Source organism: Aythya marila, assembly GCF_965140915.1.
Source record: "Aythya marila genome assembly, chromosome: 1".
Taxonomy (NCBI): domain Eukaryota; kingdom Metazoa; phylum Chordata; class Aves; order Anseriformes; family Anatidae; genus Aythya; species Aythya marila.
In genome coordinates this window covers 11351515-11363176 of record NC_139042.1, presented here as the reverse complement: position 1 = coordinate 11363176, position 11662 = coordinate 11351515, and the positions used below count along the sequence as shown (strand labels likewise).

Sequence of the window (11662 nt, the reverse complement as noted above, 5' to 3'; positions counted from 1 at the left end):
CGCCCCCGCAGCCCGGCCCGGCCCGGCCCGGCTCGGCTGGGCACGACACCGCCCCCGCCGGGCTGCTGCATGCCCCGGGCCGAGCCGTGCCGAGCCGGGCATCGCCACCTCCAAGACTGGCCCGGAGAGGTCGTGGGGTGTCCTCCTCTGGAGAAATCCCAAACCCGCCTGGCTGCCATCCCGCACAACGTGCTCCAGGGGGTCCTGCTCGGCAGGGGTTGGACTGGGGGGTCCCCAGAGGTCCCTTCCGACCCCGGCCATTTTGGGATTTTTGCTCTTCCAGTCTGTGCCTGTCACCTCTCATCTTCTCGTCCTCACCCCTAAGAGGAGCCTGCCCCATCCTCGCCCCCCTCGGGTGTTTCTGCTCACTGATACCCCCCCTACACACACCTCTCAGCCTCTCCTGCCCCTGGAGGTGCCCCAAGCCCCCAGCCAACCCAGCACCGTGAGCATTTCCCCCAGCCCAAGTGTTTCATCTCTACCACCACATCTCAAATTGTTTTTTGCAGAAGTCATCTTTAACAACCCCTAACCTTCCTAATCCCAAGCTTTGCCCCCTCCTTTATATTTTTCCTTTTTTATTTTTTATTTTATTTTAGCCTCAGTAAGCTCTGAGCCCCTCAGACCAGGAGTTACAGAGGGGGCCATCAGCCCCCTAACGAGCCACCTCCTCTGCTCTGCACCTGGCTCTGCCCCAGCCCGTGCTGCTCCAGCCCAAAGGCACAAACTGTTCCCTTCTCCACTCTCTCCTTATAAAACCGCCGTGCTATCTGCTTTCAATTGTCCTTTCTATTTTTCCAAGCCCCGATCCAAGGAAATCATTCCTCTTATGGAAACTGTTCTGCAACTCTGATTTCCTTTCTTCTGATTTCTGGGCTGTCCTTCAGCTATGGCATCCTTTCCTCGGACTCACACCATATTCAAGATGCAGGTGCCCCAGACATTTATATCGTGGCACCAGGGTGTTTTCGTGTTTCCTCTGCTTTTAATTCCTAATGATTGCTGATACCCAGATGCCTGTGCATATAATGATGTATATAGGGCTAGGACTGTGTTTTCCACAAGTGCTATCGACCAGTGCAGTTGTTATCACTCAGCAGCACAAGGTTCTTTTGTAGTTTTTTACACTCAATAACATTTTTTCTTGCTAGGTACACTTACATTTGTCACTAAACTCAGTAAGCCTTTTGTCACATCCCTTACAGAAAGCAGTGAATAGCGGGGGTCCTTCGAGCACCCCATGAGTGACTTCCACCATGAAATGTGGTTCCTTATTCCCATCTTCTAACCAGTTATTTAGCCTCCTTCCTCTTATCCCAGTGATTTCATTTCTTTAAGGAATTTTTACCATGGATTTCTCAAATGTCTTATGGAGGTGTAAGCAGGCTACATTCATGCAGGTGTCCTATGTGCTCTTGGAGGCTTTCAAAAACCTAATTAAAGTACAATTGCTTTAAAAAAAAATAATAAAAAATAAATAAAAATAAAATGATTCATTCTGCCATGGTCTGTTCTGTTCCTTTGGCCACTCTTCTGTCTTCAAGAGCAGTTTCTGCCAGCTTGTGCTATGTCGGTGCCAGGGCTGCACATTCCTCACCTCCTAGATTCTGGGGAGTTTTTCAAGGCTGGGACTGTGTTTGTCACCTACCAAGCTCTTGGTGCTGGGGCAGTTCCAAAGATTTTGGACTACGTAATCCAGACATTCAATCCTCAAGGGCCTGTGGCCCTGGATGCATAGTTCTGGTGACTTGTTCCTGTTGTCATCTCATCATTTGGTTGCTTTGCTCTGTGCTCCCACTGGTGCTTCAGTCCAGCACGGATTACGTCCTTTGTTGCAGGTGTTTTCCACAGCTCCATGATGTGGGGCATGGCTGGACCTGAGCTGCCTGCTCCAGGCAGGCAGGTAATGCAAAACACCACGCTTCACGCTCCCTATGATGCCTTCTGCTTTCTGTGTCTGCCTGCCTCACCTGGGCAAGCCACGGTGACGTCCCAAGGCCTTGGGGACCTCTGGAGGCCTCATTCTTGTTTCTCAGCTGCCCTCCAGCTGAGAAGTGTGCTGGGTGAAAGAAACTGTGCCAGAAGGTTTGTACAAATAACCAGATCTTTATTATCTTTGTCATCACTTTGGCTGGTTACTATGGACAGAATATATTTACGGTTCTGTTTCTAAAAAGTCAGACACGCCAGCTACTCTAAAAGAGAAAGTACCAAATAACTTCCTTTATTAATCATGTATGTTTAAGGGAAAGGCTTTAATTTGTATGTATACAGAGAGGAAACGTTCTGTGCAGTGGTTTTGGACAGAACAGAAAAACCTCAATATCAATGTTTACAAAACAGAAAGATCACAGGATTTAGGGGATCTGTTTGTCAGCTCAAAGAGGAGATTTAGTAAATGAATGTGGAAGTGTTTATTGCTATAGTATAGCTCCTATTTGGGCTCAGTCCTGCAGTTCTACCTCATGTGTGTGCTCTTAAATAACTGGGGAAAACAAGCAATCAGGAAATAACCAAGAAGCACCCAAGAAACTTCTACATATCAGCTACCTGGACATGGATCCGGGACGCTGCTAGGCTGCAGTAAGAGGGACGGGCAGCCAAGTTCCCTAGATTTAAACATACTTCAAAATATAGAGCTGGGAAAAATATAATAAAAAAGTACAGCAACCTGGATTTACATTCAAAATCCAACTTGGATAAACAGTTTCACAGATGTGTTAGTTCTGGAGCTCCTCTGCAAGAGCTGTAGCTGACAGGAGCAGCTGGATGGCAAGAGTGAGCGCTGTCTAATTAATTAAACATGAGCTATAAACATTCAAGTATCACTAGACATGGCCTGATTCTGTCCTTCTTCCCTGCAGATCACAGACATCAGCCTCCTGCTGGTTTCATTAAAATTAGGGGGTGAGGTGCTGCTTGGTGCAAAGAAGAGTTAAAGAATCAGGACGACCACACGGAGCAGCAATTACAAAGTCTAATAACTTTCTGGGAGGTTGCTCAGGGCTAGGTTTTTAAAGGGATTAACAAAAACTGTAACAGCTGCTGAGCTCTGTCAGGTGCTAAAGTATATTGGTCAGTACCTAGGTGCCTTTAAAAACCTGTCCCCAGGGTAGTTTCCTCATTTAACAGGGTGGGGAGAAAAAAAGAAAAAAAAAAAAAAAAGGGGGGGGGAGGGAGAATTGGTTAAATGTCAGTGAATCACTGAGCCAGACTCTGGTGTAAGCCTGGATTTCCTTCAGGACACTGCGGGGACTTCTAGACTTACACATGTGCCTTCAGGAGCCAGCACGCTAAGACAGTTCCCGATGTTTTTTGGCGTATTTGGTGCAACCCCTGTGCTTCTGCAAAGGGTGCATGGGTGCAATCCTGCCCACTCCTTCCTCCCGTGATGAAATCCCCTTGTAGCCAGAGCGTTGGCCAAGAAGTTTGGGCTCAGGCAAAGCTCAGCTGAGAGACAGCAGGATGGCAATGGTGGTGGGTGGCTCTTGGATCCCTGCCCGGCAGCTCGCGTTCGCTGTTGTGAGTGCTGGCTACGGGATGGGGCTGTCGGCGTGGGTCTTGCTCCAGGTGCAGCAGCAGCATGTCATGAAATCCGGCACAGCTCCGTGAACGATGCTAAAGTTGGGGCTTACAGGGAGTCTGCTAGAAACGCGCTTTTGTCATGCAGAGGCTGGTACTGGATCCTGCTTCCTTGGCGGGTGGTGAGGCAGAAGAAGGTCAGTGTGGTGAGCAGCAGAACAAGTCCAACAAAAACAAAAGCTGCGAACATCAGGCTGGCTGCTCCAGGATTCAGGATTTTGCCCCAGAGAGTGCCCTCTTGGCTGTTATAATCTGCCAAAAGAGAAGTAGCTCATGAGGAATCTGCACATGAGCCTGAAAAGTTTAAAACTATATGTTAAAAAAAGCATACCCTTTGCTGTGGTCCTGTTTTCTGCAGTGGTGGTACCATAAGCTACAGTTGTGACTGCTCCTTCTGAAGGGGCTTCCCGTTCTGTGCAGACAGGGAAAAAAATTAGTTAAGCCAAAATCCTTAAAAGAAAAACAAACAAACAAACAAACAAAAAAAAAAAAAAAAAAAAAAAAACACTGGAAAATTAGCACTTTTTTTTTTTTTTTTTTTCTTAGTTCCTCCTACCTCAGTAACCTGAACAGAAATCCTGATTGCATCAGCACGGTTATAAATAGATTGCTCCAGGCAGCTCCATGGGCAAAGTCCCCCTCCTCTACAGGGATCTATTACTTCACTTTTGCATTTGCTTGTTCATTTGAACAAGCCAGAAGGAATAATGTGGTAGAAAATAAATATACCTTGCCCAAGGAAGGAGGATTTTGACTACATTTGGTATTACATTTACCCTCCTACCACGCCAGGACTGTGCAGCCCCTGCAGAAATGTGTGGCATGCACAGATTGTGCTGGCCCACACAGACCCAGACCCAGGTGTTTGGTGACATTTTGTGATGTGCAGAGGCTCACAAAACACTTCTGACTTCACTCACAGGTGGTAGAAGGGACCAGCATCTCTCAAAATATTTGCCAATATTACTTAGTCAAGGGAACAGCTCTTTCTTGGGCAGGATGAACCCCATTTTCTGGAGCCCCTCATATCCCAGCTGGTCCCTGCCTGTGCAGGAAGGAGCATGAATATCCCTGAGAGCAGGCAGTGACTGGAGGAAGGAATCAGCCATAGCAGCTACAGGCCAAAAAAGAGCTTTCTGCACCACTTGTGAATGTCCACAGGCCACCACTGTCTTAGGTGATGCTCTTGTGAAGCACCACCTGTTTCCAAGTTGCAGAGCAGAGCCAATGCTCCTGTCCCTGCCGTGCCCTCAGGGCATCCCTAGATGATGCTGGCTGCCCAGGGCAGCAGGCAGTGATTCCTAGGTGCTTCCCACCAGCTGGCATTAGCTGTCTTACTTCCCTTCCTTTCATCCAAACTGCTGCAATACGCCCTCAGAGTCCCAGGACGGATTTCTGCTACTTCACCTGATTTATTGATGGTGTAGGTCGTTTCCATGCCAGCATGGATGTGGTCGGCTACGTGGCAATGCAGGAGCCACGTCCCAGGGTTTTCTGCCACCAACTCAACTGTTTGGAACGTCCCAGGAAACAGGTCATACACGTCTCCTCTGTGGTCCTTATCTGTCTGTGGCAAGGCAAAATCAGCATCGTAAGGGTCTTGCCTTACTGCACTCAAATACCCCACCCCCGGCACTGAAATATTCCAGTCTGACTTTTTGCTCCTTGAGGCAGATTAAATGCTCCTTGTTATATGCTTCTAGTGTGTCCCACAGAGAGAAATTAAGGCCTGTGCACAGCCTCCATTTAATCAATTAATTAACCACAGGAGACTCCTCCTAGGGACTTAGGGTGCTGGTTGAGCACAGGTGTCACTTTGAAAGACAGATTTTTCAGGTAGTCTTACCAGTGTCAAGCTGTCACAACATCAAACCAGTCTGTAAGCGGGCATAACTCTGTTTTCCTCCCTCTATCTTCCCTTATAGCCATGGGAAAATAAGTATTTTAACCTACCTGACCTCTAATAGTGACATTTGTTCAGGTTCTATAACAGAACATGAGTGGTAGAAGCTTTGCAAGGATCCCCTTCATTTCATGTCTCCTTCACATGCAAACCTCCCCCTGATCTCAGCATCAGCCCAGGACTGTATGTCCAAGCTGCAAAAATAGGCTAGAACTTGGACTTCTTTTTTTGAAGAAATTTCCCATCACACTGTAAAAGTTTTACTTTGATTCATTTTACCTTGAAGATGAAGGTCTGTGCGTGGAAGTGCACTGTATGTATATCCACTTCATTGCCCATTCCTATCAAGTACCAGTTCGTTGTATCGCCTTCGTTCATTGTTAGGCCCAGCAGACTGTTATAAATCTTCCCGTTGATTGCTGGAAGAATGACAAAATTGGTCTGATTAATATCTGGCCATGGCATGGGTGACGATAACCTTCAGGCAAGAAGAACAGGTGACTGGGACATGTGGCAAGGCAAGGGCTCTCTGTAGTGACTGCAGAGAGACAGCCACATTTTTGTTTCAGTCTCCAAACAGTTTGTCATCTAAGGGTACAGCAGCAACCACTTAGCTGTCTTGTGAAGCACTGGGTAAGGTTTTCACTTGGTGGGATCAGACTCCTAAACAAACAGGATTTTGGCTGAGGAGCTACATGGGAAAAGAGGGAAGAGTTGTTGCCTCAAACGAGTAGAAATCTGGAGAAGCAGAAGTTTGCTTTGCCAGGGCCATTCCTGTCCCCATTTGTTCTGGCCTGTTTGGCTCCTGGGCTGGTTGCTACTACATCCATGTTTTTCAAATGTCATCCTTGTGCTCCTACAAAGTGAGCCAACAAGGAAGGCAGCTCCCAAACATCAAGGGAAGTCTGGCAAGGCAGCCTTTCCCCATGAGGTTAAGGTTGAATTAGCTTGTCACAAAAATATCTTGGCTGGACCTCACGAAATCTTTTTGTTTCCAGTTGCTGCAGTTTATAAAGATGTCATGTGGGTGGGTAATTGCAGGCCAAGTCAATGTCTTCCTAAAAGGGCTGTGAAAAATAAACCTCTGTCCTCTTGGCTGCTGCCACCTAGTCCTACATACCATGCTTGCTGTTGCCTTCTACAAAGTCCTTAGTGGAATTAAAATCATCAGGGTTCTTATGAAGGTATGTTTCAATGTTTTCTTTCAAATACCAGGATTTGTTTTCATCAAACACCATAAACAGGAGAGTAAATTCGCGATTAATGTCTTTCCTCAAACCATTTTCATCCAAAATTCCTTTTCTGCAAACTACAAGAGGCCCAATGAGACCACTGTATGTGTCCTGAAATGAAATAAATATTTATATTATAGATGTTCTAGTTCATCCAGTTATGAAAAAAGTACAGATAATCTACATATTAAATAAAGATGAAATATTTCATTACTATATTATCATATTATCATACTATTGTTACTACATCTGATTAGATATATCTTTCTTTGGACATACTACTCCCAGAATTTAATGTCCCCGTGTTAATGTACCAAAGTAATGTTTTGTCTTCACCCAAAAATCCCTTCAACTATTCTTTAAGAAGAATCACATTACCATAGTGCATCCCTAGGATTTTAGTAGATCAAATTACCCAAGTATATGCAACTGTTACCAAAGGCAACAAAACATCTAGCTCGGTAAAACCTTCCTCAAGCCCATGGTCCTTGCAGAAATGAGAAGCAGGATGCTTTATATTATGCAAGATAGCATACTTTATCTGAAACTATCTAATCTTTATTGACCATTTCTTGATTACCTTTACAAAATTTACTGTTGAATAGTAAACCCAAGTGATACAGTTTGGATCTGTTTTGCCAGGACCGGATCGCTCTGGAACGTTCCACCTGTAGGTGTTTATTTCCCCTGGGGAAAAAAAAAAAAAAAAAAAAAAAAAAAAAAAAAAAAAGTTTTACCAAGAACAGCTGAGTATTAGAGGCTTTGAGCAGTATGTAACTGAGACCCACTACCCTCCTCATCAAAAAATGATCTGCATCAAAGCTATCTGTGGAAGCACGCAGGAATGGCATGCGGATGTGTTTCTGCATTCCAGGAGGTCGGAAAGGTTCCAGTGGTGTAAAGGAAGGCAGATATCACCTGTGAAAGGAGATCTGCAGATGGTGCTGTAACCGGTGGCAAGGGGGAGCAGAGATTCCCTGACCTCTAATTCTAAAAAAGAAACAATTTGATGGGGAAATTATGTGCTTGGGTGAGAAACAGCTCTCTATATTGAACACAAACACACCTACACTCAGATGAACTGTCTGTGCTGTGTTTCCCCATTTTTAAATGAATAATTATTTATTTGCTGGTGCTCCAGCAAAAAAGGCAAGAGGCCAAGAATTGGTCAACACCTTGTCCTTCCAAGTGCTGGAGAAATGCTGAACCAGACAGTCTGTCTCTTCCCCAAATTTATTCCAGGGTGACAAAACCTGATAACACCTGGTAATGTGATACAAGTCAGGGGAAAAAAAAGGAAATCCTGGAACTGTTGACTGTGGTCTTGGTACTGCCATAACCCAAAAGCTGCCAATGGCTGAGAGCATTGGAGCAAAGCAGTTTTCAAGCTTAAATGGCTGTGAATTGTCTGAGCTAGCTTTGTATCACTGAGCCACTGCGCAGTTTTGGCGGTTCATGCAATAGTGAGTGTTACAGTATGGCAATAACTAAAAAAAAAAAAAAAAAAAAAAAAAAAAAGATGACGCTTAAATATCATATTATATAGCATGAGTCTCATGTAAATGATGCAATACCACTTAATCTTACAAGCACCTTCTGCACATTACAGCATGGGTTTATTGACCTCACAGAGATCAAAAAGGCTTTTAAGGCACAAGACTACAGTAGTAGGACAGCAAACACCAACAAGAAACCCATCAGTCTCAGAGGCATTCTTGCCCTGGAGACATACACCAGGAAATAATTTGTCATCCACTTTTATCTAACCTACGTGCCATCTTGCCTTTTTTTGAGGGGCTGATGTGAAAAGAGCCAGGCCATGGTCCTGTGCAACTTCCTGGTTCCTTACTCCTCCCTTTGGGATATTTGGAGGCTGTAGGGAGAGAGATCTCCACTCTACTTAAAACCCAAGGTACTTCAGATGGCATCAATGTTCAATCTTTGAAATGCAAGTGAAGTGTGTCCCATGAAAGGACTGATAAAAAAAAAGATGAAAACGGATGTTTTCTTCCTTTTTTCTCCTGGTTAAATAGAGGAGTACAGGGAACAAAAAGAGGGGAGGGGACAAAGCTCTGGCAGCTGAGAACTGTTTGGGGCTTAGGCACCCAGGGGCCTACTCCCTGCACCTCTTTACTGCCCTACACAGTCTCATTAGGAGCTGGCAGCACTTTGGGGAACACAAGGGTAGTAGGACATCAATCTGAGCGATGACAGCTTCGCGATTTAGTAGGACTGGATGGGATCTGGTGAGCTGGGCCCCGGTGAGCAGTCAGCATGGCCTGGTGGAGGCAGCCAGCGAGGCCCTCTAGGTGCTGGGGGAAGCAAAGTACCCAAGCATTTTTCTGGTTTTGAGGGATTTGTTCTCCTTGTTGACTGTTACTTTCAAGCGCCTAATGAGCCTTCTCTAGTTTATGCCAAGCCTGCTCCCGTGTGGGCACAGGAGACATTACAGCAGCGAACCCAGCATTGCACCTCCACCATTGACAAGTTGGGTGTACAGTAAGGAAGAGGAAGAGTTAACATTGCTGACTGCAACTATCCCCAAGTTCCCATTTTTAAAACTTTGTTAGAGCATCGCTCTTGATTTAAACGCTGGTTTAGGCTTCACCTGGCCGTGATTTTGGGCCTGCTTCTGCATTTTTGGAGGTTGTCCAGTGATGCTACATTCCTGCTTCTAACCCTGATAGGAACAAAGGCTCGTTCTTTGCCCCAACATGCTCACTTGATCAAGAACCAACATGCACAGCAACACAGAGAATCATATCTGAATAAACGTTGAGAGTATTATGCCTGGGAGAACATATAGGTATGAATAAGCTTGAAAGAGGGAACATCATTCCTGTGTTAAAATACTTTTATATACGGCCTTTGTAGCTCAAAGAAAAAAAATATGAGCAGCCTTACCTGGGAGGGTAATTGGTGTCTCAGGTTGTTCTTCACAACCCACTTCTTCTACACCGTGTGCACTCACTGAATAAGGCCTGCTGGCTTTGTTCTTAAACACGATCAGCACAGAGTCACCAACCTCGGCATGGAGTAATGGCCCTAAATTAAAGCAGAAGACGCTGGTGATTAATGCTGCTCTTCTGAATTTCAACAATCTTCCAATGGCTTTGGCCTCGGAAAGGAGCCATGGGCTCCCTCAAAACCTTCAGGCTGCTCTGACTTTCAGCAAAGCAATCAAAACCAATCTGCTATCTCAGCTGATGAAAAATTACATATATATACATACACCTTTTTTCTTTTTTGCTAATCAGAATAACTGTTCATTCTGGAAATAGGTCTCTGGACAGCTTGTTTCAGCTTGTTTTTCAGGAAAACTTTTGTGAATATTTTATATATCTTTACGAATTGTGTTTCCTAAAGTGGTAATAGCATTCCCCTCCCCCCCCCCTGAAATATTAAACTATTTTTTTCAGTATTGTACCAGGGAGTGCCGACTATTTTATGATCAGTTCTTGCCTACTTCTCATCCTATAAAAACCAGGAGCTGATGCTTATTTTATGACATATATAAAATTTTGTCTTGTGCAATTTCAGGTACCAATCTAGCCCCTTAATACTGAGTTAATCTACCTACAAAATCTTCCCCCGTACCACATGGTTTGATGTTAAAGTGAATCCTGGAAGTTTGATTTTTGAATCCTCCCTGTTAGTGCTCCTTCAGAAACTCCTTATTCCATGTTAGGGAATAAATTATCTCATCTGAAAACCATCTTTACACGCAGCAGTTATACGGACTGGTTGTAAAACCACTGATCGCCTGGAATAGGTATCAGCGTCACCTCTTTTCTTTATTAACAAAGCTGTAAAATCTTTATTTTGGAAATCAATCCTCTCATTTATTATGCTCAGCCTGTGAGCCATGAGAACTACTTGCCCAGGATTTCCAGGTGTTCCTCCTCCTCTGTCCGCACTTTGCGCTGCGTAAAGTTGCCATTCGTGTACTCCCTGTAAACCACCTTCTTGTATTTTGTACCAATTAGGTCTTCACCTTGGCTCAGAAAAATGTGCCCGTAACTGCAAAATAAAAAGGCAAAAATTAAAAGTGCCAAACCTTATGTATCTAAAAGCTAGTAAATGTTGTGTTATTCATAGTAGGTGTGACAAGAATATACAGCTTGGTCCAACGTGGTGATTGAGGGGAAGCCCTACGTGCTGCAAGAGGTTTTATACAGCAAGTAATAGCAGTGATAATCCTCAATAAATGCACACTGTCTTCAAACAAGTACAGCTGGGGATATATTGTACTCATCACAAACATCTGGGGAAACAAATCCTTCAGCAGAGCTGACAGACCAGAAATGAGGTTCAAGCTACGTGTGACTTTGGCCAGTGCTTCCTCCACCCCAGTAAAAGACTCTATCTTTCCCTGCAGACCTGAATCCTGTTACCACGATGCCTGCTTTCACTGGCTTGGATATTAGTCTTATCGTGGATATGATGTGCCAGCAGAGGACACTCGCAACTTCTCCTCTGAGCTCGCTACCTCCTTGCTGCCCTTCTCCAAGCTCCCCCTGGCAGCAGAGTTGCAAGGCTGGCTCACAACACACAAAACACAAGCAACAAGCACCCAGGAGTACAGCTCACTCTAGTGAAATACTGTGTGTACAGCAGCAGCCTTTTGACAGTGATGTTTTCTGACAGTTAATATTTTCTTTAGACACTCCTCTCTCTCTTCAGGTGTATTTTCTGTTGATTCCACCATACTCGTGCTTTTTTTACAGGGTACAGCTTCCCAGCCACAATTTCCAGGTTGTTGTTTTTTGTTTGTTTGTTTGTATTTAAAATATGTTCCTTTCTCCTTTATTTATGTATTTATCTACTTATTTATTTATTTCACCAAATAGTGGTCTCAAAGACCACTGGATCACATGTCTTCTGCACACTTTCTGTTCCTTAGCACAGAGCAGTATAGATGTGGCTCACTCAAGGCTGTTACCAC

General features: G+C 44.7%; 1 protein-coding gene across 1 annotated transcript in view; it reads right to left on the bottom strand.

Moving 5' to 3' along the window:
• Positions 1 to 3631: 3631 nt before the first annotated feature.
• Positions 3632 to 11662, bottom strand: part of HEPHL1 (hephaestin like 1) — a gene marked incomplete at both ends in the record, with an annotated part of 32294 nt that continues 24263 nt past the window's right edge. Inside the window, 8 exons of the mRNA XM_082752626.1 lie at positions 3632 to 3834; positions 3914 to 3994; positions 4990 to 5149; positions 5765 to 5904; positions 6606 to 6828; positions 7298 to 7404; positions 9622 to 9762; positions 10598 to 10737. Coding sequence (XP_082608752.1) covers positions 3632 to 3834; positions 3914 to 3994; positions 4990 to 5149; positions 5765 to 5904; positions 6606 to 6828; positions 7298 to 7404; positions 9622 to 9762; positions 10598 to 10737 — 1195 coding nt within the window. The remainder of the gene's footprint in view (positions 3835 to 3913; positions 3995 to 4989; positions 5150 to 5764; positions 5905 to 6605; positions 6829 to 7297; positions 7405 to 9621; positions 9763 to 10597; positions 10738 to 11662) is intronic.